The sequence below is a fragment of the Cervus canadensis genome, chromosome 4 (assembly GCF_019320065.1).
Source record: "Cervus canadensis isolate Bull #8, Minnesota chromosome 4, ASM1932006v1, whole genome shotgun sequence".
In the NCBI taxonomy this organism is placed as follows: domain Eukaryota; kingdom Metazoa; phylum Chordata; class Mammalia; order Artiodactyla; family Cervidae; genus Cervus; species Cervus canadensis.
Genome location: NC_057389.1, coordinates 14,065,491 through 14,093,315, shown reverse-complemented (window position 1 = coordinate 14,093,315; position 27,825 = coordinate 14,065,491). Strand labels below are relative to the sequence as shown.

The following is a 27,825-nucleotide window of genomic DNA, read 5'->3' as shown; positions in this document are numbered from 1 at the left end:
AGCACGAAGGGGGTCTGAACTACACATAACAAGGTAGTGCTAACTAGTAATGGATAATTAGCTCTTTGGGGTAAATATTTGGTCCAGTACAGTTACAGATAGACATGGATTCAAAGTCAGCATCCTTTTATTTCTTTTTGCTATGTGCTGAGTCTGTGGTTTAATCCAAAAGTTTCATGCATTCTCACTTATAAAATGTGTACAATGCCTCTTCCTTGCAGAGTGTTGAAAGGACTGCAGATGAGGAATATAAGAGCCTGACACATAAGCACATGCTCACTAAATGGGAACCTTTGTTTCATTTCTGTATCCAAGGACTTTGTTCATGGGAAACATTCAGGCAGTGTCTGAGGAAATATCACATTTAGACCTTTAACAAAATAGAGAATTGGTGAAAGGGGACTATATCAGGGGAAAGAAACATTTTGTAAGAAATATTGTTTGCATACTTACTCCTGAGAATATCTTACTAAACCTAGCATCTTTACTACTGCTTTGAGTGTCAAATGGAAATTGAAGAAACAAATGCTTTCTCCTGTTTAGGATGAAAATTTTTCGAACACATGTTTTGAAGTCATTAAAAGAGATTCACTAAATTCATCCCATCCTATCTCCAATCAAGCAAAAACTCCTACTCAAATACAGGAAATGTTTGATGCCGTTTCCTACAACAAGGTAGGAGATGATGTGGGCCAGGTAGTAAATAAATGCCCTGCCCTGGGAGAAGTATAATGATGCTAGTACATCAACAGTTGTTGGTGCCGGATTACTTCTGTGTCGCTTTTTGTCTCACGTGCTGCTCATTTATCAGACATTACACATGTTCCATGGCATGTAAGCTTCCTTTAAGAACATATGCTACCCTTTACCTTCTTTTTCTTTGTGTTTTTATCTAGGGAGCTTGTATTTTGAATATGCTCAAGGATTTTCTGAGCGAGGAGACATTCAGGAAAGGAATTATTCATTACTTAAAGAAGTTCAGCTATAGAAATGCTAAGAATGATGATTTGTGGCACAGTCTGTCAAACGTAAGTCATTGGTTGGGTTACAGGAGACTGCTGGTAAGCCTAAACAGTGACAAGCTAATTATGAAGGCTTATAAACAGTTATATTGTCAGGCAACGGATGTTTATTCCACTTGCCACACTGCCCGGGTTAAGCAGGCCACACCTGTCGATTTCCTTGGCATCTTGCTAAACCAAGATGCTACACTAGCTTAGCCCTGGGGGTTCGGTATTTGACCTGCTTCTCTTTGGTTTCCCTCTTCTGGTTAACCCTAATTTTGTCTTCTGTTTCCAAACCTTTCATGACTTTGTAATTCCTTCATGTGACTCGTCATCTTCTCTTCCCAAATGTAAGCTTAAACTCTACTTGTTCAACTTGATGTCCCAGCCAGTATTCGGTTGAGTGAGACCCACCTGCTCCCTCATGCAAGAAATCCTGCTCATCCCTGTCATCACGCCTCTGTTTCTGGTGCTCTTGCTGCCCGAAGTGTACTTGCTCCTTTGCAACAACTCAAGTGCGGTCCATCTTTTGAGATCCAGCTGAGGGTCCCCTCCCTCTCATAGCCAGCTCCAGCACTCACTGCCTTTCTGCTGAATACCTAGAAGTGCACTTATGAATCTCTTCCAGCCAGTGACGTCCTCTTTTATTGGTTTCCATTGATTTAATGATAACAGTGATAATAATAAACAAAATCTGCTTAAGAGAAAGAATCATGTCAGACCCCTAGTATTCTGTTGACCCTATAATCATGGTTAAGAGACGGCTAATGATTGATTAAAGAATATGGTCTCTTTGTCATTGGGATTCATGTAGGATAGTAGGTAAGAGAAAGAGAAACCATGCAGTCAACCCAGATGATTCTAATAATTACTCAAATATTTTTAGATTTTCAAATGCCAGTACTTTTTAATAGAAATAATAAACTGGCAGAGCGCCTGCAAGTAGAAATACCCTAAGCCATTGTACACAGAAGAGGTCCTCTCTTCTTTGTAAGCACTTTTGTCCCAGGGGTAATAATAATATTGTTCAATATTTGTACAGCACGTCATAGTTTAAAAAAAATCATACACATTATCTTCTTTGATTTCTCTGTGCCCTCATTAAGTCTGGATCCTTAAGGTTTAACTTATGTGTGATTTGGGGGTCAAAGAAGCAAATGCAAGTAATTAAAATTTCACAGTAGCTCAAAACTTTTACTGACATTCTTGAAAACCCTAAAAGGGATCAACCACACCATCCTTTGTAATACTTATAAAAAGGCTCTTTCTCGCAGCTTCCCTGGTGGTTCAGTGGAAAAGACTACACCTGCCAATGCAGGAGACACAGCTTTGATCCCTGATCCAGGAAGATCCCATGAGCTGCGGAGCAACTGAGCTCACGTACCACAACTACTGAGTGTGTGCTCTAGCCCGGGAGCTGCAACTACCGAAGCCCACGTCCCTAGAGCCTGTGCCCTGAAGCAAGAGAAGCCTCCGCAGCAAGCAGCCCGCTCACTGCAACTCCAGAGTAGCCCCTGTTCACCGCAGCCAGGGAAAAGCCCACACAGCAATGCAGACCCAGGGCAGCCAAAAAACAAAAGTAAATTTTCAAAGAAGTCTCAAGAAAATGCTCTTTCTCCATCACCTCCTACAGGTGATCCAGATGATCTCATCCCGACTCTCTCCCAGGTTCTCAACAAGCTTTTCTTTTCATTGCTTTTCTCTCCCACCCATCTGCTTCCCTCCTCCTTTACAAGGATGTGTGTGTGTGTGTGTGTGTGTGTAGACCTTGCCTGAGCCCTTTTTTTTCAAAGAGGAAGAATCCGTCTTTTGTGTGGTTAGTGAGTGGGAAGGGGATTTAAAGGAGAGATTTGGCCAAGAATTACAGAACTCTTTTAGGCCAACTGTGTGAACACTTCTTTACTAATTTTGTCACATCCTGCTTATTACCATCTCAAGAAGGAAAGGTAGGCAATCTTAACCCATTTTTTAAAATGGGTTTTCCCAAAAATGGGAAAACTAATGCTAATGAAGAGATTTGTTCAAGATCTTATACAAGTGAGTGATGGAGTCGTTACTTAAAATCTGTCTCCTGACTCAGTCCAGTGTTCATTCTCTCAATGACATCACAACTTCTTCCTAGTTACTGGAGAGGTCTCCCATCTAACCTTCCCCTAAAGGTCCTAAATTCTTAGCTGACCCCTTTCTGATGTTAAATGAAACTGTGGCACAAAAATGATAAATTTTCCAAAATACCTAAATCAGCACGGTGTCACATAATATCAATTAAATATTTAAAAGGGTAACTTGTATGTATTTTTTATGAATTGCTATGCTCATCACATCTAGATGAATTACATTTTCATACATTTATGCTAATAAATGTTTGCATTCATGTCAAATGTTCTTTTTAAGCGAATTCTCAGAGGCCAAATGGCAGTGCTCTTTTATTTTTGCTTTCTAGAATTGTTTAGAAAGTGATTCTACATCGAGTGGATTTTGTTATTCTGATTCCAAGAAGACAAGCAACACAGTAAGTAGAGAGAGACTTGGAGGGTGGAAGAGATTTGGCTCATCTCCAGACCTGGAGTGAGTCTGTAAAGTTGTCCAGCTGCCCCTTTAAATAACTGGAGAGAAGGAAAAACTCCACAATTTTCCTTGAAACAAAGCTGACTGAAGAAGGAATGCTCAGGCCATTAAGGGGAGGGTGATGCTCTTACTACTATATTTTTGTTGTTATAATTCAGCTTTCCCACAATCCCACCAACGGCTAAAAATATCTCAGCTCAAAATTTCTCTGAGTGGTTATTGCTGCACTGGTATCCTCAGGGCTCTGCAAAATGCCAAACCAAATATGTTAGGTTTGGAAATAGTATGAATGGCTTTCTTGAGGCCCCATCTTTTTGTTTACTTCTGGGAAGTTATTGGAACATTTTAGGAGAGAGAAAAAAAAATCAGTCATCATGGAAAAAAAAAAAGAAAGAAAAGGCAAACTTTAAAAAGCGTCATGGTAATCCCAAGTTATGGTTTCTAAAGGCAGATTTGGCATCATGCAGTGATCAGAAACCCATCCTAGAAGCTGTTAATAAAAAGCTAGAGGTTTTGTCCTCCACTCCATATACCTCTATTGATATAATATCGTTCTATTGGAATTTTTAAAAGAGACATTTCTTCCTAAACCTCTGGATTCCATCGTTAATGAAATGGAGGGTAGTTTTTGTTTTGTTTTGGTGGGTTCTTTTATTCTTCTGTTTTGAAAGGGAGCAGAGAGGGGCCCCAGTCTCAAACCCTTCCTCTTGGCCTTTCTTGCCCTGTATTAACCCTCAAGCTCCCAGACACGTCCCCGCTTCAGGTAACTTTCCAGGAGCAGTGCTGGATGGGAAGGGAAGGGGCAGGTCCAGCCCAGGTTCTACATGGCGCCGCTGGGAGCCTGCAGTCGGAGTCCGCTCTTCCTGCCCAAGCCGTGTCCCTAACATCCGAAGAGGTCTAAGTACCTGATCTCTCTCTGGCTTCTCTCCTGTGCCTCGGGTTACCAAAGTCACTTGTCGTTTCAGCTCGCGTTTCTGCGGGAAAATGTAGAGCTCAAGGAGATGATGGCTACATGGACTCTGCAGAAAGGCATCCCCCTCGTGGTGGTTAAACGAGAAGGGCGTTCCCTCAGACTGGAGCAAGAGCGCTTCTTGTCCGGGGTTTCCAAGGAGGACCCTGAATGGGGGACCCTGCAGGAAAGGTGCTTGCTTTTTGTTTGTCGGTCTAGTTTACCTCATCTCAGTTTACTCACAATTGCATCAGCTTTCTTTCAGCTTCTCTGGCAATTTTTTGGGATGCTATTTCTACATGGGACTTAATAGACTGACCTAGCCTTGCTAACAGCCTTAAAGAGCTTCAGGTGAGCCAGACTGCTTTGGTGAACAGCATATGCTTGCTAATCCTGCAGCCACCCTTAGGACTTCAGTTCTGATGCAGAAGGCCATTAGTTACATCTCTAATATAATATTCCCTGACTGTCTACTAGCCTTCTTTGCGCTGTGTGTGCTTAATTGCCCAGTTGTGTCCAACTCTTCAAAACCCCTTGGATTGTAGCCCTCCAGGCTTCTCTGTCCATGGAATTTTCCAGGCAAGAATACTGGGCCCTAAAAAGTTGAGACTGACCCATACCTAGGAAAATAAGATGTATGATAGCTATACATCTTATCAGAAAAGGCATTTCCTATGTGTTAAGTCATGGACTTCCCAGGTGGCACAGTGGTAAATAATCTGCCTGCCAATGCAAGAGATGAAGGTTCGATCCCTGGGTTGGGAAGATCCCCTGGAGTAGGAAATGGCAATTTGCTCTGATATTCTTACCTGGAAAATTTCATGGACAGAAGAGCCTGGTGAGTTACAGTCCATGGGATGGCACAGAAGAGCCCGACAAGCTACAGTCCATGGGGTCGCAAAAAGTCAGACATGACTGAGCACACACACATGTGTTAAATTAGATAAGACCTTCAGCTCCCTTTTCTTTTTTGGTAAGAGACTATAAATGTAATGTCTTAAAACATGATGTTCTTGGTAACAATAAAAGCAAATCCAATTACCCACTCTGTTACCTTGCTCACAAGCCTGTTCTAAGAAAATTTGTTAAAGGTTTTACTAAAATCAAGAAATTCAACACTGTCCACATTCCTCTGATCTCATTCAATAAGAAGAATGAGATTAATTTGAAAAGAAATAATCCAAGTGAATCAGTGCTGGCTCTTATGATTATTATTTTTTTTCTAAAATCTAGCTGTCTAAAAACAGTCATAGAATTTTTCTGAGAGTCAGAAGCAAACTCAAGGCCTTTAACACGTAGAATATGCCATTTTCCAGTTTGATCTCATCAGATGTCTATTTCCATCCAACAGCAGCCCTTATGCCATTTATCTATGTACACATCCTTCCATTTCTCTGTATGCCCTTTTGAAGTCCAAACCTCAGAGAACTTAAACAATTTGAAGCTTGGCAACACAGGCTGGAAAATTCAATGTTTGATTTATTATTGGGAAAGCAGGACTCACAATTCTGCAACTTATCAAAATGTCACGAGAGAGTTCAATAGTGTGAATGGCTCAGAATAAACAAGTATCTATGCAGTGATCTGTATTTTTCCTCTATCTGAAGCAGGATTTGGATTTCTCTTATAAAATTATTGCCCTCTGATCCATGCTTATCCAAACTTATGAATTGCTACTCTTTCTCTCTTTACTCCCAGGTGGGTTTATCTGGAAAAATCTCTGTCCTTCTAGAGCCAAAATCTATTCATGAATCTTGATCCATTACATCTTAGTGATATCTGTGTGTCTCTTTTTACCTTTTTGTGTAAATATTTCAACTGCTTTGTTGATTATCGGTTCTCTGGATTGGCAGGTAGATTATTTCTTCTGACCTTTTATTAAATCGAGTCTGTGTCTGTTGTCTCTCTTTTACTATTTTAGGTTTTTCTGAGGATTAATGGGCATATCCTCAGTACTATTCTTTCTGTTTTATACCTACTGGTATTTTCAAGCATTTGATTTTATAGGGTTACTATAGCTAATATGGCTTACTACATTAGAGGAAATGACCTCTAGAGGCAGCTAGAAATTAGTCAGGAAAAAATGGCTAATTTCAGTTATTTACCATGGAAAGGCCGTTGAAAAGTAACTGAGGCCTTTTCCTTCAATCTGTTCTGCTTCTCTGCTCTCTGCACTTGGCCGATGAGCAGCTCCTGACTCATTGCTGCTAGCTGACCACTTAGCAGGCGGGGGTTGAATGTGGATAGCTTCACTGAACAGAAGGATAAGTGGAAGAATCATGCTAGAATAAGATCTTTACCTTCTTGGGTTTCTTTCTACAGCTTAGATTTAGTTATTTGAATTACTATCAGACTGTGAGAATTTTTAGAAATGTGAAAGGAAGATTGATCTTTTTTTTCTTTTACTTAGAAGAAAACAATTAGCAGGAATTATGGTGGTATAAAATCTAGACAGTAAATGTCACAGGTAATTGTGACAAGGCTCAACTAGGTATATATTTCTGCTCCTTCATAATCATTAAAGAATTTTTGCACACCCAAGGAACCGTTAGTCTTAGCCTGTAAAATTTATAAGGCCACTGATGTTGAAAGGATGGGTGATTAGGTGTCTTTTATAGCCTCTCTGAATCTGACAATGTGGACATTGAAATGGCCATTGATTTAGTCTGTAACAGTCTTTACTTTCTAACATAGGTACCTTTGGCATATCCCAGTGACCTACTCCACGAGTTCCTCTAATGAGATTCACAGACACATTCTGAAATTGAAGACAGGTAATATGAACTAATTAGCCAAAAAAATCTTTTAATTCTGAAATTAAATGTGTTCTGAGCTATAGGGAGGACAGTTACTGTAGATCAATCTGACCATGAAAGGTATATGTTTGAGGAAATTCTCATTTATCTATACCTATGTGTTACTAAAAGAACCCTTTAGCTAGAAACTCTGGGTTTTTAATTCATGAGAAAGTTCTCTTGTGTTTTTAGCACTTAGAGATGGGTTTCAAGAATTGATGGCGTCTGATCTTATGTCTTTTAATGTCTACTAATTCAGTGGGAAAAGGTGTTCACTTTAGAACTGATTGGCCCTGGATTCAAATCCTGATTCTGTCACCTATTGGATGTTTGGCCTTAAGAAAATTTTTTAACTCCTGAGCTTCAATCTTCTCATTTATTTTGAATGAGGACTAAGCCTCAGAGTTTTTGAGAGTATATAGTAAAGTTATTTTGCCACCTACTACAATGTCTAAAATATTAAAAATAATGTAATTTTATTTTCTCCTTTAAACACATCACTGAAATTTCAGAACGTTTCCCTCATAATCTCACGTTCAACCTGCAGTCCTTATTTTGCCCTGGATAAGAACTGGACAAGTGGATCACCTACTTACATACACATATTTTAACATGCAGCACCTAAACCTTGAGACAAGACTACCAGTAAATCAAACCAAACTCCAGTTGTGCTCATCATCTGGCTCACTGGGCTCCTGCATGCCTTTTAGACCTGCATACGCTGCTTTTGAGAACAGATTCATCAGTCCTTTTCCTAGGAATTACTTTACTTATTAATTTAATAAGATCACCATTCCCAAAATAAGCCATCCAGCAGACTCTGAAAATAAGTATCACCATGAGTCTTCCAGAACTTTGTCTTCCCATTGATTTATTACTAATGATATGAAGAATACTTCTGGCGATATTCATGATGTGTTCTTTGATGAGGAAATACCTATACCAATTTTCTCCTAGATACTCTGGATTTATCTGAGAAGACCAACTGGGTGAAATTCAATGTGGACTCCAATGGCTACTACATCGTTCATTATGAAGGACAAGGATGGGACGAGCTCATTACGTTGTTGAATCAGAACCACACACTTCTCAGACCGAAGGACAGAATAGGCCTGATTCACGACGCATTTCAGCTAGTAAGGTAATGCAAAACTTCAACTGATTTCACAGGAAATCACTGCTCCCTAACCAGATATGTTAGATTTCAAATCAAATGTTCAGTGTTGATCATTCATATGATATGGATTTGAATGGAGGTCAAATACTGGCCATGGGGTCAAAGCCTACCCACTGATGAAATATTTTCACTCACCTAATGTTTAAAAGTTTAATTCAACATTTCAAAATGTGGAGAAACGTATGTAAAAACCCTGACTTCTGGAATCCCTTCAATAATGAGAAGATTTGGCAACTGTGGGTCTTCGTTCCCACAGGGCAGCCATAGCGGAGGATGCAGTGGGCAGATCTTCCTTAAGCCAGGTCTGCATTCACCTCGGTACCCAAGTCCTAAATGATACGCGTGAGGGTGTCCTTCACTCCCTTATGGTCGCCTCCAGGCATTTACGCTTTTGACCTCAGGTTTTAAATTGTTTATGCTAGAAGCTTGCTGTTTCACCAAATACTGACATAATCTGTTAGACAAAAGGTATAAATATGGTTATAATCTTTGTAATCTTAAAATCTGGTGCACAAGCCATTCCTTACTTTGCTCACATCAAGGAAATCAATGTGAAATGGGTAGAAAAATTAAGGAAGAATTGGCTACTTCTGTTTATTCCTCTTTAGACTTTACAATACAATATTTTCTTTCCTTTTTCCTACTTGTCATCAACGGAATAATAGGTAGAATAAGTCAAGTCACCAGGTCATTGGTGGAAAAAAGTTGGGGATCCGGTGACATATATGCTCTGTAAGCTTTTCCTATTCTGAGAATTACTTTAATGCACTCATTTGATTCAGTGTGACATTCTTTTCTTTCACATGCTTTTTTAGGTCAAATTAAGCAAAAGTAACCAGCAAAACATCTCTCAAGCAGAGCTTCTCTGTACAACAGAATTCCCTAGTTAGAAAAGGAAGAGGATTGGGAGCTTAACCCCCAGCCCCAAAGGTCTCAGGAGTATCATGAGCTATCCTACTTCTGACCTGATGCATGCGAGACCAACTGAGAAGCGGACTATGGCTAGTTGAGGGAGGTTTGTTTGCTCAAAGGAGAAACTCTGAGATGATTGCAAAGAAAATAGATTAAAAATTTAAAACTAGGCAGAATGAAGAATATTGACAACTCAGAATACAAAAGCCAATCTTTCCAGCAGCTGAAAGTCTTTTTATGCTGTTTCTAGCCTATAAATTTATGGGTACTCTCAATTTAGCAGCAGGAACCCTGTAGTTATTGATGTATCAGAGGAAAAGCAATCATCATTTCTGGTACCAACTAGATAGGTTAGTGAAGTCCTGAGTACAAATTTTGGCTTAAAACAGGTCACCTACCAATATGCGCTACCTCTTATTGTTTGACCTTGGACAAGCTATGTAACCTTTTTAAACCTAAATTTTCTAGTCTTCAAAACTTTTTTAGTCTTTAAAACTCCAATAATAATAGTGTCTCTCATAGGAGGTTGTTTTGAGGGTTGCACAAGGTAATGTAGATCCAGCACTGAATACAGTAATAAATGCCCAATAAATGGCAGCTGTGAGCATGAGTAATCTGACCTAATATAAACTGTTTAAAAGATCATGCATTGAATAGGAAGATGAGGTGACAACATAGAAAAATGCATTTCAAATCATGTGAAACTGAAAAGAAAAAGCAGAATGTAAGCTTAGGTTAGCAACTACATGGAAAAAAAAAAAGAGCTAATGGTGAAAAAAAACAAAAGCAGAAAGAAATATTACAAAGTGCTATTAATGAATATGTAGGGGTAATGAAATTTTGTGTTTTTCTCCTTCTTTAATTTCCAACTGTCTTGTAATTTGTTTATATTACTTTTATAATAAACGTAATTGTATAAGAAAACAATTCTAAAGTCTCATAATAGGTCTAAATTTTTTTTCTTATTCCTCTGCTTTGGTGATATGTATTTTTTTCTTCCCTGCTTTGTGAAATATCTACTTAAGAGTTTAAGTATATAGTCTGTGATCACACTGAGTTTAGAGACAAAATTGACCCAGGAATGCATATTCATTTTAACTGAGTTTTCATACTTGTTATTAAATATTTAATACTTGGATCTCCTCTGAGTTGAGTGGAATTAAGATGACAACCATAATTTCCTTACTGGTAAACTATTTATTTTTTTATTCCAATACCCTAGAGAGAAGTCCCAGATTGTTTCCTCAGGAATACAGTTTATTTCACAAAGGTACCATTTAGCTGAAACCTTATACAAATAAATAGATATAGATTTTTTTGTTGGGCTAAAATGTATGCTTATACATAGATTTAGTCTTTAAGGTAAACAGACATTCAGATAACATTTTGTGCATTAATTGAAGCAGAAGGCAGGTGGTGAAGGGCTGGATTTTTATTAAATAATAACTATATGAAAATGATTCCCTCTTTGATGAGTATTAAGATGAAAGTGTTTTAAGTAGGTAGCTTTTTGACCCTAGAATATAGTACCTAGTTTTGTCCAGTTGCTTCTCCTCTAAGTAGAGTATACTTCATAGTACCGGTAAAGAAATAATGTGTCACGATGAATAAAGTGGGTACTCTGCAGTAATTCCCAGAATAGGAAATGTTTCCAACGCATAATACTCCACCTGGTCCTTAATATTGTTTCTGTTGGTGACCTTGTGACCTGATTTATTTTACATATTATTCTGTTGATGATAAATAGAAGAAAGAAAACAGCTTGTCTTTCCAGGAAAATCTAAACGTAAGCAGTCAATTCCTCCTTAATTTCTCTACCAGTTTCATGTTGATTTCCCCAGTGTGAGCAATGTAATGAATGGATTGTGTACTAGATTTAACATTTAAAATTGTAAAGGTTGTGACTATATTTGTACTTAGCTAGTGCACCATATATTATGACACTTACACGTGTGGGAAGGAATAGTGACATTTTGTGGATTTGTATTTTTAAAAATACAGCAGACTATAAAATCGTAGCGCATATGGTCCAGCCCTCTGTCTTCAGATGAAATTTTTAGAAAATGTACTGTAGGTCTGTTTTAAAGCAGTATGTCATTGTGACTGAGAAGAGTATAGTCACAACAAAAGTTGGTTCTTTTTAATGCCACTTCTTTCTAGTTTCAGTTCCCATGTTTCAGATGAGCATTTAAAATTTTAAAAAACCCAAAGGAGGTAGGGCATTATATTAATGAAAAATCCAACACAGATATCTTTGTTCTGGAGTCTGTTTCCATATCAAACTAATATGCTTGATTTGAGAGTTGGATGCTGGCAAGAATGGGTTATAGACACTGCAGGGACATAGGTCTTCTCAGAAATATGAGTGAGCAACCACTTTATGAAGGTGACAATATAATAATTTACTTCCTCTATAGAAGAGGCACTAAAGTTTTAGTACTCAGAATAATAGTTTTGTTGTTTGTTTGCAGTAAAGGAAAATATAGAGAAGACATATCACTTTAGAATCTAAATAGATTCTTTAAAAACAAAGAAAGTCCTTGTTTCGGCCTACTCAGAATAACTGCAGCTTCTCTGTTAGGCTCTAGGAAGGGACGTCAAAAAAAAAAGATATGGCACCTGTCCTCAAAATTTCCAAATACACTTGGAGGAACAATTCAAAACCACAAATTAATCAATTAGAGAATAACAAGTACATGAAAAGTTTGATATTATTGGTACTAGATATTAATATTAGCTGTTTATTTCATTTAGAAAGCTCTTATTTATGTTTAGGCATTATTCTAAGCACTTTACCTATATTAACTCATTTAATCCTCACAACAGAGATTTAAAGTAGATTCTGATATTATTCCCATTATATAGAGGAGGCAGGTGGAGCTCAGAGGTTAATTTGCCCACATCAGTGAAGAGGCAGGATTTAAACCAAGTGGTTTGAATATAATGAGCTGCTTCTGTTATTGCTCTCTGTATCATCTTACTACTTAAAATATTGAGAACTGTAAGATATGCACAAACCACCGACATTTGTTTTATACCTCAGTGCAGGAAGGCTGACCCTAGACAAAGCTCTTGACCTGACTCGCTACCTCCAACATGAAACAAGCATCCCCGCGCTTCTCAAAGGTCTGGAATACCTAGAATTGTTTTACCGCATGGTGGAAAGAAGGAACATTTCAGATGTCACTGAAAATCTCAAGGTTTGTGTTCCTTTCAGAAGATTCATTAAGTAAAAGACACAGTAGCTGGACGATCACTGAGATTTGTTCTATTTTGTGTGAACTCTTGGGGTTAAATCTTGGAGAATCTGAGGAAATTGGCTGGGAGCACAGTCAACACTTAAGCACCTAATGGTTGGATATCCCCTGGTCCTTGTCATCATCACCCTAAGACCTGGGTACCAGGGTCATAAGCAAAGCATGCTTCCTAAGGGGATTTTATCTTACATCAATTGACAGTCCCCTCTCAGATAAGAAATTAAACTGTACTTCTAATGGAGACACGAACTGTGGTGGGTGGAGACCACACAACAGAAAAAGAGAAGCAAAATGTAGAAATTAGTAGTTCTATGCTTCGGGACAGGTTTCATGCAGACTGTTTAGAGCTGAACCCATTAGATGGGTGAGCGAGAGCTGTGTGAAGAACTAAATTTAGCCTCTCTGTAAACCATCCTCTGCTTTCTGCAGCATTACCTTCTCCAGTATTTTAAGCCAGTGATTGACACGCAAAGCTGGGTTGACGAGGGCTCCGTCTGGGACAGAATGCTTCGCTCCACTGTCTTGAAGCTGGCCTGTTACCTGAACCATGCTCCTTGCATCCAGAAAGCAACTGAACTCTTCTCTCAGTGGATGGAATCCAGTGGAAAATTAAAGTAAATCTGGACTTCTGTTCTTTGTTCCTTTCCTTTTGATGTAAAAGTCTTTGATCATGCAAGACATTAAATCTAAAACCTTTTAGTGAGGATAGAAAAAAAAAAAAAAACATGTTGGGAATTACATACCCTTGTTTCATGCTCCCACATAGTAAGTGCTCAATAGATTTTTGTGGGAAGTGAGGTTTAGTTCCCTGTAGGGAAAAGCTAATAAACATTAGCATGGTTTCAGAAAGACAGGGTGAAAGTGGGGTAGTCTAGAGTGGTGCCCGATCTCCAAGAGTAATGCCTTTTAAAGATAAAAAGCAATGTGAAATGTACATGCAATCGAAACACCAATGATCAATTGATGAAACAAAAAACCAGGTGGTGGGGAGGGAGCTTTGTTCAATATATTTACTTCCTCATTAACCAATACCATACCGCATACCCCACATACCACGTCTTAGCCTCAAGTTTCAGCTTTGATAGGAAACTGATGACTTGGGCCATCTAAAGGATGTGTAAGGTGGCAAAATTGATTCCAGTGGTGGTTGTAATTAGCTCGATGCCCAGTGATCAATGGATTCTGTTGCAGTTCAGTCTAGCAGCTGCAACCCGTAGTACTAAAAGACACCACAATCTTTTCAATGTAAGCCTTGATTTCTGTCCAACACATGATTTTATACTGTTGCTATTAAAACCCTGACTTTCAAGCTGGATGTTTTGAGAAATCAAATCTGTATGTGAATTAAGGAAAATTCATTTTTTAGAATAGAAAAAAAATTCACAGCTTTAGTACCAGGTAAAGCAACAGTGTCAATTTTTCCTCTGCCAAATTGTTATGAAATGCTATCACAATTTATCTCCATATAACTAAATCTCCATGAGCTTTTTGAAATCTTTTCTTAACTTCTTATTTTTTAAAAAAGTAATTTGTTTTCTTCTTTTTGGACTTTTTCACTCTTTAGGATTTAGGCCTAAATTAGTTTTAGGGGAAAAAAAATCTTTTAGCTGTATTTTTCTCTTCTTTTTGTTCATGTTTGAATAAACTGTATGAATGAGGCTAAAATATAAACATTCTGCTGCCCTATAGCACATCAGAATATATTCTGTCTTTATGCTACTTACAAGAGGAATGATCGTACCTAGAGTAACTTAAGTCCAGTAGATGTGATGGTTCAACACGTTGAATAGGATGCTATACCTATGAAAAAATTCTAGGAAAATCTCATTTAAGCTTGTAATCAAGAGTACATAATCAAATATTGTAGGTTTATTTTTTTAAAGCTTAAGACCATCAGTATTAATCCTTTATAGATTACTTCATTCGTTCATGAATTCAGAATATAATGTTTTGCCTGTTGCATTTGTGCCAGGCACAGTAGTTAGTGCTAATAAGCTAGTGAAAGAAACAACCAGGTGTCCTACCTTTCAAGAACTTACAATTCATTTGTTACCAATTTTTATAAATTTGTACAGTTCAGTTCAGTTCAATCGCTCAGTCATGTCCGACTCTTTGCAACCCCATGAACCGCAGCTCGCCAGGCCTCCCTGTCCATCACCAACTCCCGGAGTTTACCCAAACTCATGTCCATTGAGTCGGTGATGCCATCCAACCATCTCACCGTCTGTCGTCCCCTTCTCCTCCTGCCCTCAATCTTTCCCAACATCAGGGTCTTTTCAAATGAGTCAGCTCTTTGAGTCAGGTAGCCAAAATATTGGAGTTTCAGCTTTAACATCAGTCCTTCCAATGAATACCCAGGACCGATTTCCTTTAGTAAAATAAACTAAAATAAAAATAATGTGGATTATAATTTGGTTACTTTTTGTTTCATGATTCAAAGGCTCTTGGGTATTTATGTTTATATAGTACAGTGGAAATAGTACAGTTTTAGAATCATAGGTCTAAATCCCATCTCGAAAAAGGCTAATATGTCACCTTGGTGCAAGTTACTTAAGCTTTCTGAACTTTATTTCCACTTTTAAAAAATTAGGGTAACTCTTCCATCTCACTGGGTAGCTTTGGCAGTTAAGTAAGTTATATAGAGACTAGTACAATGTTATGGACCCTGTATGATAAATTCAAATTCCCTGTCCCATCCCTGCTTCTCTGTATTGTGGGTTTTCCAAGCCATCAATATGTATATTAGTTATTACTGATCAATTATATTTGGAATTAAAAATCATAACTAAATTAAAATAAAGACTAGTTAGTATCCTTTAGGACAATAAAACTTGAAAACCATGGTGTCCTCTTTAGGGGGACAGAAAATAATAATATTGCATCCTATCATTTTACAGAATTATAATATAAATGACTGAACTCTAAACAACTGTGCTAAATTACAATTTTTTATACCTAGAGAGTCAGATAGCCCTCAAACGGGCCTACTAGAAAATACTCCTAAAGCGACATTAAAGCAACAAGTAATAATTTAAAAAAAAATCATATAGTACCAATATACACAATTTAGTGACAGAATTCTATACAAACCAGTGCATTTTTATTTCAGAAATCACCTCTTTTATTAATTTTATCAGCTTCTCATCATGATTCTCCATGTAGTTTAAATTTTTGATTATTATTCTTTAAACATTTTATCATCAGTAGGAAAAAACACAAATGATTTGTGAAGTAATAGTACATAAAATTCTTCCATAAAGAAGGCTGAACACCAAAGAATTGATGCTTTTGAATTGTGGTGTTGGAGATTTGAGAGTCCCTTGGACAGCAAGAAGATCAAACCAGTCAATCCGAAAGGAAGGCAACCCCGGATATTCACTGGAAGCTGAAACTCCTATACTTTGGCCACCTGATACGAAAAACTGACTCATTGGAAAAGACCCTGGTGCTGGGAAAGACTGAGGGCAGAGGAGAAGTGGGCAACAGAGGATGAGATGGTTGGATGGCATCTCTGAATCAATGGACATGAGTTTGAGCAAACTCAGGGAGATAGAGAAGGACAGGGAAGCCTGGTGTGCTGCGGTCCATGGGGTCGAAAAGAGTCAGACATGGCTTAGTGACTGAACGACAGCAGGAAATAACTCAAGGGTGATTCTGTTTTAGAATTTAAAATCATAATAAGAAAAACTAATTTTTTCTTTCATAGAATTTTTTTTCACTTTTGCGCTTAATATTACAGTATCCCAACAGATGTTTTAAAGATCGTGTATTCCGTGGGGGCTCAAACAACATCAGGATGGAACTACCTTTTAGAGCAATATGAGCTGTCATTGTCCGGTGCTGAAAAAAACAAAATTCTGTATGCGTTGTCAACCAGCAGACAACAGGAAAAGTTAATGAAGTAAGTGAATTTAAATTGTTAAAAGTAAACTTACACATATTCAGGAAAGTTACTAAAATCCAGCCATCAATTTCAGAGCCATATAATAATAATTAAATCAGGATTCGAACCATTTTGAATTTTTTCCAAAAACCATGTATTGACAAAATGCACATAGTGAAAACAGATGTTCCTTAATCATGTGATTGATACTAAGCAAACAGCTATGTTTTACAGCCAGAACCTTAGAGGAAAATTATTATTATTAAAAAATAAATTTTTGTGTATAAGATGCCAATTGAATTTTACTGAAATAAGTGGATAAAATTACTTCTAGAGAAAAGCAAACATTTAACTGGAATATTAAAAATGTTAGCCAGTAGAGAGGTTACTACTGTTTTTGGTTCATTACACTTTTGTTGTGCCTTTTCTCTCTGATTCTTTTAATACGCTGATAGCCTGAGTTAATTTCCATTATAGAACACATGCCGTGAAAAATTAAGTGATCTTTGTTTCTTCAGGTTAATTGAACTAGGAATGGAAGGGAAGGTTATCAAGACGCAGGACTTGGCAGCTCTTCTTTTTGCGATTGCCAGAAATCCAAAGGGGCAGCAACTAGCCTGGAACTTTGTAAAAGAAAATTGGACCCATCTCCTTAAAAAGTTGGTATTTGTTTGTATCCTAATAGTTCAGTTTGTAAATAATCTGCCTGCAATGCAGAGACCCAGGTTCAATCCCTGGACTGGGAGGATCCCCTGGAGAGGGGAAAGGCTACCCACTCCAGTATTCTGGCCTGGCGAATTCCACGGGGTTGCAGAGTCAGACACGACTGAGTGACTTTCACAATGTGTATTTTTCCACCCAGATATTTCAGTTGCCTAAAACCAAGTTTAATCAGATGTTCCCTAAATCATATGAATGACATTATTTTTACTCAAATGGTTTGATGAAGTGTGTTGATTTTAAAACTCACTAGCCCTCTGTCCAGGTATGAGGGAGAGGAATGAAAAGGGGATGGGAAACAGATTTCTGTTACTTAGGCAATGAAGAATTGCTGGGAACAAGTAAGAGCTGAGTTAAATCCAGTCATCAACCCCATCCCCTTTTCCCTTCTGGCTCTCTCCCTAGCCCAGAAGAATGCAATGAAGCCATATATAGTACAGCAAAATATTTCACTTACTTTGTTAATACAGTTTTGTTCTGGGGGAAAAAAACTTCAGAAAGTTTGAAGATAACTAATCCCTTCCTCCAGTTCCCTTGGAGAGGTAACAAACATAGTGGAGAGCTTGGAGGCAATAGAAGAAATTAATCAGAAGTGTCTGGGGAGCTCCCTTCCAAAACTAGATAGGTTATGAGTCTTTTCTGGGGTTTCAACTTTTGGACGACCTATAGCTCACTGCAATATGCTCCTGGCCCTAAAATAGTCCCGGAAAAAAGCAATAATGACTAGATTTCCTTGGAATGTACAGGATGGCATTGCTTTCTCTCACAACAGACACCCCTGCAAAGGTGCTCAACCATTCCTCATCCAATTCCAAAATGTCACTTATTAACTCTATGGAAAATACCCTAAATGAAAGAGCTGGCAGTTTGCTCTGTATTTTTGTGTCATTTAGCATGTCTGATGTCAGTCATCCTCAGTTCCTCATCCCTCTCATTTCTTAGTCATAAAGGAGTCAGAGTTCTCACTGGTAGCTTTTTGTGAGCAAAAAGCACATCTCTACCCACTTCAAGACCTTAAAGGGGCTGACATCCACATGAGACCAAATTAGTTAGAGACTGTTCTAAAAACAAAACAAAACAAAAAACACTTTCCTTAAACACCCTGCTGGAACCATTGGTTTTGTTTTTTGCGTGACTCTCCGTTCCCTCCTGGAATGATCAGATTTCTCTGCAATGATGTAGATTTATTTTGTAAGTGGAAATTAGTCTCCTTTCCAACCATGTGCAGAGCCCAGACTTGGGAGCATGTCTGAGATGTATCTGTGCTCTGCTTTACAGTATGAAGCCCTTTGACCTGTGGCCAAATTCTCTAAGACACGGGGGTAAAGGAGGCCATCTGTGGCTTTGAACAAGAGTTCCACTGACAATTCCACAATAAATATGATGTTTAAACACAGGGGTGTCCAAAATGAGTTAGGGAAATCTGCAAGACAATGCTTTAGAGTGCAAGAAGAAAACATTACTACATGTATTATTTCTTACCTTATACTCTTAAGTTTTTCTTTTTACCTTTAAGTTAGTATGTGCATATAATTCATAAATAAAAATATGTATATTGGGAAATTCTTGGTCAAAAAATTTTGTTGATGGAATGCACATTCGAAAACTGTAGGCTGCTGCTTTAAATATGAACTTAAATTTAGACATAAACATTTGTCACATTTCCTAAAAAAGCTTTATCTAAATTTTAATTTTATGGTCAAATTTGATAAATTTCATAGCTTTCAGATTTTACCAGGTGCATATGAGCTATTCTTGTGGTAATTGATAGTATCCATTGTAATGTACAGGTTTATCATATAGTTACTAATGTTACATAGTTTAAATATATATAGCATGTTATAAACATAAGGTCATTGTTCCTATTGCTTACATCTATGAAATTCCTTTTATTTTCAGATTTGAGTTGGGCTCCTTCCCCATGAGAACGATCGTCTCCGGCACAACATCTCATTTTTCTTCCAAGGATGAGTTGCGGGAGGTTTGTGACTCTCCATTGCCAACAGTTTAAAAATAAATGTTCAAGTTACAGAATTGAAAGTAAATTTAGATGCAATCTGGTTTTAAGTTGTTATTTTATTAAAAGAAAATAAGCTATTTGTCCAGTGTCAGCTAGCAAATAAACGGAAGAGACAGAACTAATGAAATTATTATTTCATTCAAATTATTTCATTCAAATTATTATTTCATTCAAAATGAAAATTACACTTGAGGGATGAGTCCTTTTGTATTCTTTAGTTTGCATTATATCATCACAATCACTTGAGTGATTATACTGAAGTTTTAAACAGTGCTTGAAGGTCTTTTTAACAATATTACTCTTTATGGTAGTTCTACTAACCTCTTTTTAAAAAGCATTCTTGTGTTTTACGTTTCTTTCCACAATAAATCTTGAATTTATTTACTTTTAAAGCAAATTCAGAACTTAAATGCCAAATCACTGTTTACTCTAAGAACTTGACTCAATCTCTTACCTTTTTTACCTACAGTGTGCTTACTTGTAACATTTGTCATTCCTGTCTTACTTTACCTATTGTTTGAAGATAAAGTGAAATAATTATGCCCCAAAAAGAGATGAAGAAAATAACTTTTCAGAGGTTGTCAGAGAAATGCTTGCACCTGTGTTTGTATAATCTGCAAGCTGTTTTGAAACCCTTTGAAAGAGAAAGTGTTTTATGAACCATAGCAGTAATTCTTTTCTTGGTTTTTTTTCAGGTGAAACTGTTCTTTGAATATCTTAAGGCCCAAGGATCACATCTAGATATATTTCAAACTATTCTGGAAGCGATATCCAAAAATATTAAGTGGCTGGAGAAGAACCTTCCCACCCTGAGGAAATGGCTACTGATTAGTATTTAAATGGTCGATAAAAACAGCACATCAGATGTGTCTGCGTGAAGTGGGCAAAGCTCAAGCCAATGTTCCAGACAGTTTAACAAGAAAGAAGCCTCGAGAAGTCAGCCTACACAGCTGCCTGGGCTCAGCTATCACTTCTTGCTGACGGACATATGATGCTGGGCTGGAGCCCCAGTAGCCTATTTTAAAGTAAACCTCCTGAATAATGGAGATATGTGGGGATGTAGATAGAAATAGCTGCCGCAACACAGACTGTCTACACTGCCCCACTTTAGGCAACTACTATTTTGCTTCTCTGATGCTTTTTAAGCCTTGCATAGTATCCTGGAGTTTTCCCAACCAGGTTACTTCCAAGGAAACATAACTAGTCTGCAAAAAAAAAAAATCTTTCTTTCACATCTTTCCATCTCCTCACCCTTCTGCTCTCTCAGCTCAGCCTAAATAGTTTATTTATTTTTTATCATTCATGTAAAATCTCAATCAAATTATGAAGCATATGGATCAGGAAAACAGACATCGCCAAATCTCAGGTTATTACAAACTAGACGTCAGGGTTTGTCAAGGAAGCGAGGAAGGCCTTTTGGCTTGAGTCTCACATTCATGAAGAGCCTCGAAAGACTTCTGAGGTCATCTCTAAATGAAGTTAAATCTGGAGTCACAGTGGTTCAGGAGAGAAAGATGATACCACTCCACTTTAACCGACGCACTATTGCATTTGTAATAAATCTTTTGAAAATTGCAGAGTTAGATGATACTATTGGATCTATTTTGGCTTCAATATATTCTGTATACATTTTGGCTTAGTTTGATGTAAATATTTAAATGTATCACTATATTTTGTAAACCAGTTTTGGCATTTCTTCACATTTTAAGGGAATCTCCATCTTTGAAATTGTTTGACTTAATTGTTTGACTAAGGTATTAGAAATAAAACATCACTCTAAATAAAGGTAGTATGTTTATTAAATTCATGATCCACATATAAGTCAGTATAAATTATAATAAGTTCTTGAAAGATTTGAATCAATACACAGATTACTGTCTCATCTTGGTGATCAAAGAAGGCTGGGATTATTTGGGTGGGAGCAGGGTGGTGGGGTGTTATCCAATCCCTTTTAAAGTAATGTCATAAAGGTCTGTAGAACTTTCTCTACTGCCACAGTCAGAGACAGGATACATTTTGGATGGACATGGGCGTGACCCAATACATGTTTTGTTAAGTTTGTTTTTAAATAATTTCTTGGAGTCTTTCAAGCATCTTGGACTCTAGAGTTGGCCTGTTCATGGCCTTACAATGTTTATATAACATCTAAGGGATGTCCCTGTAGAAGTGTATGTGTTTTTGCATAAAGAAACTGAAAGAATAAAAAATTCTATTTTTTCCACCAAAATAATATGTAAATTAAGCAGTAAAATATATATGAGCTTTGGTTGAATTGTGCCATTAATATTGCCGGTAGTAAGAAAAGTTCTTTCTCTTGGGTAATAACTTATCTGCCGTAAGTTTCCAGGGTTTTAATTCTCTTCCTTTTAGTCCCTTATTTAACTACAATTTTTAATCTCTCAGATTCTCAAGAATTGAGTAAAGAAAGTGGAAATTTTGTTATTTGATGAGAGTGAACATGAGAAGTGCTGAGACAGTGATGTTTTAATGAATAAAGAGTTTTTTGAAAAAAAGAAACACATTTATTAGTGTGGTATTTCAAAACCTTTATGGTGGATGCTAGACCCCTAAAACAAACTAAGGCTTGGCTAAAGTTAGTTTTAGTTTCTTTTACCTTGAATGAGGCCTTTCCTGGTGGCTCGGAGGGTAAAGCGTCTGCCTACAATGCAGGAGACTCGGGTTCAATCGGGAAGATCCCCTGGAGAAGGAAATGGCAACCCACTCCAGTACTCTTGCCTGAAGAATCCCAAGGATGGTGGAACCTGGTAGGCTACAGTCCATGGGGTTGCAAAGAGCCAGACACGACTGAGAGGCTTCATTTTCACTTTCACCTTGAATGAACAAGCAAGTCAAGAAAAAATCTATATACAATATCACGAATAACGATGGAGTGACCAGACCCAACTTCAGCATGCTTCCCTGACTCCCCACAGAGGCAGAGGGAAAATTTTGTGGTTTCCAAAGCCCACTCAGATTGAAAACCTTCCAGGTCAGGGGAGCCCAGAGCAATGGCTTGTTCCCTTTCAGGGTTTGTGTCCCAGAGAATAGGTCTTTCAGCCCTCAAGGGTCCAACTCACTACCGTGATATGATTTCTTTACCTACTTCATGTACCTACTTCTGCATTTAACTCTGCTATGTTACTGGGTCTATTTGAAGTTTTGGAAAAGCAAGCCTGGCAAGGAACTTCCTGGAGAGATCCTGATTTTCTGAGGGAAGTTCTTAGGTTTGTTTTATGTTTTGGAATTTTTTTTGGCAGGGAAAGGGGTTATTCCGTTTCAAGCTATAAGGAGAGCCTCTATATAGTCACAGGACCTAGTTTTCTACTTAAACATTAATGTCTATGAAATACAAGATTGTTTATAGTGGCCACATTTATACTCTGCAACAAAATACCCCTTTATCTGAATTCATTATGACCTTATTTCCATTTGACTATGTCACTATTTTTCATTCTACACGTAATTACATTTACAGACTTTCAATCAACCATCTGTTGTCCGCTTGCTAAAACCTTAATCTTATCAGTCATGTCTCCAAGTCCTAAAGAAAAAAGAGTGAAAGGGATTATGAAAGCAGTGGGTTTGCTGGATTTGAAGTGTATGTATATTTTACAGAATCTAATATTTTAATAGGTAATGCCAAATTATTTTCCTGAAAGGAGGTGTTAATTCGCTTTCTTCTTACCCTTATATTCTTACTTGTCAGTATCAAATGGTAATTTTTTTGTATCTAGTAATCCTTTCCACAGTAAGGGACAGTTTCTCCAGCTACTTACATGGTTATGCCACTGGTTTCTTTGGGTTTGTATTTGCTTTGTGCATCTTCTTGAACCCTGTTTGAATTTTTCTATATGCTTTACTTTCATATGAGTCGTTTGTAAACATCCTACACCTGAATTTTGTTTTCTATTATGTTCCCTAACATAAGTGTGGCTGGTTCTAGCTTCAACCTCAATCCCTTCCATTCTCAAAGCCTTGAAAACGGAAACTTTAGCCCTCAAGGTTAACACTGGCTTCAGCCTTCTGCTAACCCAGGTTTCCTGCTTTAACTTCGTTTTTTATATACGACTATTCTCCACTACTTTTCAGGTGACCAATGCACTCAAATAATTTGAAAAAATATATTTCATTTTACAGTTTTAGTTATTTGTAGCAAGAAGGTTAGTCAGGGTACCAAGTCTAGCACATTCCCAGAAACCATTACAACTTTTTTCCAATATGCTAACGCCTAACACTTATATGAGAGACTCCTTAGGGTGGAAATTGGTTTGTGGTATTGATTGTATAATATCGATTTCTCAGAAATAATGTTGTGGGGTGCCTATTCGTGTATCAAACTTAAGTACAGACTGTTTGTTCAGGATTTAAATCAGGAAAATTTTCCAATATTCATTAAAGAGAAATGGTTAGAAAGTCTGAGAAATGCAGACTTAACAAGATAGGAAAACATTACTGTCTCAATCGCTTCTGCAAACTTTACTTTGCAACTGTAATTTCAAGATCTTTGGCTAATTTGTTCTCCTTCCTCCCAAAGTCCTTTTCTTCTCCCATACTCCCAGATAAGTTTGGATAACCAGTTTTCTATTCTCAGTACATGACTCATTAATTCCCATCTTTAGGTATTACACACATGACGTCCCACACTTCAAAGTTCATATCTTCCTCTTTTGAATTATACCATATTTCTTGTTTTCAATACAATATTTTGGGTTCATGCCTCTGTAAGGAGTTCCCATGTTAATACCACCTGGCATGTCCCTCTAGTCATCCAAACAGTCTTCAATTATAATCACAAGCCTCATTTTAAAGTAGGCAGAGCAAATTGCCTATGAAAAGACTTAAAAGATACAAAGGACATTATTTCTCAGTTTTAGAACCGTGCAATCTGCTGTGTGCTCAGACGCTCAGTCATGTGTGACTCTCTGAGAGCCCATGGACTGTAGCCCACCAGGCTCTTCTGTCCATGGAATTCTCCAGGCAATAATACTGGAGTGGATTACCATTTCCTCTTCCAGGGGATCTTCCTGGCCCAGGGGTCCAACCCATGTCTCCTGCATTGGCAGACTGTTAGTGCCCCCTGGGGAGCCCCTTTATCACAGTACTCTTTTTTAAAAACTATTTTCTAGTAAACCAGTAAGTTAGGAAAGCCTGACTCATTTCTAATATTTTGAGTTGGAATAAGTGTAAATAGAACACTCTAAAAATTTAATATGGAAAAAGGTGGGGAAAGGGGGTAGGGGAACTTTTTCTGAAAGAGAAATAGTTGTCTCCATGGCTGCAGATATGAAATTTTATTTTCTTCCTATTTCTTCCTATTCATATCTCCAGATGTAGAGTCAAAGAGTAAAAGCAGAAATCTTAGAAGAACAAGTAGAGTTTATTTTAGCTGGGAAAGGGTAAACAAGTAGAGATATGTCAGCTGATAAGGATTAAAGAAAAGCTCTGGTCTGAAATAAGTATACACAATCTGTGTGATCCAGACAGTTAGAACCCATCAGAGTCAGACCCTATGTCCTGAGTGAGTTAATTCAAGTCACACTCAGGGACTGAATTAGGTCACTTAAGCAGCAATGAATAAAAGTGAAAGTGAAAGTTGCTCAGTCATGTCTGACTCTTTGCAACCCCATGGACTGTAGCCAACCAAGATCCTTTGTCCAAGGGATTCTCCAGGCAAGAATACTGGAGTGGGTTGCCATTTCCTTTTCCAGGGGATCTTCCCAACCCATGGATTGAACCCGGGTCTCCTGTATTGCAGGCAGATTCTTTACCATCTGAGCTACCAGGGAAGCAATTAAAGGTTTGTATTTGTTTATTCAGCAATGAATAAGTTGTTGGTTAACGACAGAAGCTGGGTAGCAATGGAAGGTTTGTATTTGTTTATTCTTGTTCTCAGTTCAGTTCAGTCTCTCAGTCATGTCTGACTCTTTGCGAGCCCGTGGACTGCAGCACACCAGGCCTCCCTGTCCATCACCAACTCCCAGAGTTTACTCAAACTCATGTCCATTGAGTCAGTGATGCCACCCGACCATCTCATCCTCTGCTGTCCCCTTCTCCTCCCACCTTCAATCTTTCCCAGCATCAGGGTCTTTTCAAATGAGTCAGTTCTTCTTCCAGAAAATAGTTTTGATACTACTGATCAAAGCACAGTCTTAAAAATAATGCTCTATGTTCTAGAAATGCCATTACCAGGTAGGAAAAACATGTTAATCACCTACTTTCAGTTGACTATTTCTCTGGGAAGCCAAAGTATTTGGATTTTAAGTCCAAGGGAGGTAGTGTTGGCTCCACCACCTCACTGAGGACCTAGAAAGAAAAAACACCTTCAGTACTGACCTTTCAAAGCCCAATCTAAGTGCTGCCTAAAAAGGGAAACTTATGGATTTTTTTTTCCCCAAAAATACATCCCTCCTTATCTAGTGGCCTCTTCTTCTATAATTCCACAATTATAGATTCATCCCTTTCGGTTAATGAAACTTAAAATATTAAATTGTAATTCCTTAATCATGCTTTAGTGTGACTTCTCAAAAGATTTTTTTATATGGATCATTGTTAAAGTCTTTATTGAATTTGTCACAATATTGCTTCTGTTCTATGTCTTGATTTTTTCACTGGGAGATATGTGGGATCTTAGCTTCCTGACTAGGGTTCAAACCCACAACCTGTACATTGGAAGGTAAAGTCTTAACCACTGGACCACCAAGGAAGTCCCTTGATTTTGTTTTTTTAGATTAATATTTATTTCTTTATAGCTGGCTTCCCTGGTGGCTCAGAGGTTAAAGCGTCTGCCTGCAATGCGGGAGACCCAAGTTCGATCCCTGGGTCAGGAAGATACCCTGGAGAAGGAAATGGCAACCCACTCCAGTATTCTTGCCTGGAGAATCCCATGGACGGAGGAGCCTAGTGGGCTACAGTCCATGGGGTCGCAAAGGGTTGGACACGACTGAGCGAGTTCACTTCACTTTCACTTCACTTCTTTATAGCTAACTGGCAAAAGGGCTGTAAGGAGAGAAGACCCTCAAGCTAGAAGAGAACTGGGGGAGTGGATTCTGGAATGAAAGCAATACCCCCAGAAAGGACTGTTTGGGTACAAAGCTCTGGAGGGCAGTATCTGGTACTCTTTTTAATGGATACTGTATACAGACGGCATTTGATACATATGTATTGACTATGTGAAGCAGCACCTAGAAGTGAGGAAGAAAAAATAGAAAATGAGACCTCAGAGAACTCAGAGACAAGACCACTTGGCAATTTTGCCTCAGAGGCTCCTGCTGGTACATGATTGTATAATGGCGCATCATGTATTATGCATTGTGAATGAATCCCGTGCGCTGGCCCTGATTGGAAAGCCTTAAAAGCAAAACCTTAGCTCCTGTTTTGTTTTTGGCTCTCTTTGGTCTCTGCACACCATGGGCATCCCACAAGCAATGCTGACTGAATAACAGGCTGTGCAGGCAACCATCAGCCAGAGGGAGGAAGAGGCATCTGAGTCAGCCTAGAGTCAGCCAAGAACTGTGGCCAACTGTCATTTTCTGCATAAATATTACAGGACCTTTCTCCTGGTCAAAAACAAACAAAAACCTGAAGGACACATTCTACTTGAATGAATCAGAGGCACCCATCTGTTTCAGCACAGCTGTAAGAAATAACGGAGAATGAAAATCAGTATCTTCAGAAGTGTAAACACCTCCCTAGAGAGAGTAAGTCATTCAAAAATTGCCGCTGGAGATCCTCTCTAAAAAGATTTTTTTATATCCTCTGACTTTTAGGGCCTGTGCTTGCTTTTCACATCTGGAGCAGGGCCTACCATCTCTGCCCCAGAGAGGCCTCTTCTGTTGCCGGACTTGTATCAACTCGACACCAAAAACTTGGTTTTCTCAGGATACCGTTATTTTAAATTATTAGGTTAAAATATGTCAGTGTTAGAAAAATTGGTTTGCTCTTGCAGTATACTTTGTGAGTCTACTCTTTCATTTTTTCACACCATGTACATGAAATTAAAGTTTCACAATTCACATTTAATAATAATAGCAAATACCTCTTTGGTGCTTATTTTTTGCCAGTCTCTGCCTGAAAGCATTTTTGGTGTGTTAGTTCACCTTATCCTCACAGTAACCTGAAGAGGAAGGTAGTTGTCCTTAGTTTGCAAGGAGAAAATGAAACCCGAGGAGGTTAAGCAGCTTGCCCCAGTCAGAGGCAGTGGTTTTTAGTTTATTTACAGAACTGTGCACTTCTCAACATGGTCAATTTTAAGAGCATTTTCATCACCCCCAGGAGGAATCTGTACTCATTAGAAGTCACTTCCTTCCTCTCTTCACTCTTAGGCAACAACTAATCTATTTTTTTTTTCCTCTATAGACATGCCTAGTCTGGACATTTAAAAACAAAAAATCAAATAATACAACATATGATGTTCTGTATTTGGCTTCTTTGATGGACATTTGGGTTGTTCACACTTTTTGGCTATTTTGAATAATGCTCCTATGACCATGGGCATCCCTGGTAACTCAGTTGGTAAAGAACCCACCTGCAACGCAGGATAC

General features: G+C 38.1%; 1 protein-coding gene across 1 annotated transcript in view; it reads left to right on the top strand.

Annotated features, from left to right (window-relative positions):
* ERAP2 (endoplasmic reticulum aminopeptidase 2) overlaps window positions 1–21,790 on the top strand; it is a 43,710-nt gene extending 21,920 nt beyond the window's left edge. The window contains exons 8-19 of the mRNA XM_043464588.1: window positions 544–675; window positions 897–1,028; window positions 3,448–3,516; window positions 4,538–4,713; window positions 7,216–7,295; window positions 8,274–8,457; window positions 12,449–12,605; window positions 13,092–13,276; window positions 16,402–16,563; window positions 17,064–17,204; window positions 19,165–19,246; window positions 19,981–21,790. Of these exons, the coding sequence (XP_043320523.1) occupies window positions 544–675; window positions 897–1,028; window positions 3,448–3,516; window positions 4,538–4,713; window positions 7,216–7,295; window positions 8,274–8,457; window positions 12,449–12,605; window positions 13,092–13,276; window positions 16,402–16,563; window positions 17,064–17,204; window positions 19,165–19,246; window positions 19,981–20,124 (1,644 nt within the window). The 3' untranslated portion in view covers window positions 20,125–21,790. The remainder of the gene's footprint in view (window positions 1–543; window positions 676–896; window positions 1,029–3,447; window positions 3,517–4,537; window positions 4,714–7,215; window positions 7,296–8,273; window positions 8,458–12,448; window positions 12,606–13,091; window positions 13,277–16,401; window positions 16,564–17,063; window positions 17,205–19,164; window positions 19,247–19,980) is intronic.
* Window positions 21,791–27,825: the final 6,035 nt, after the last annotated feature.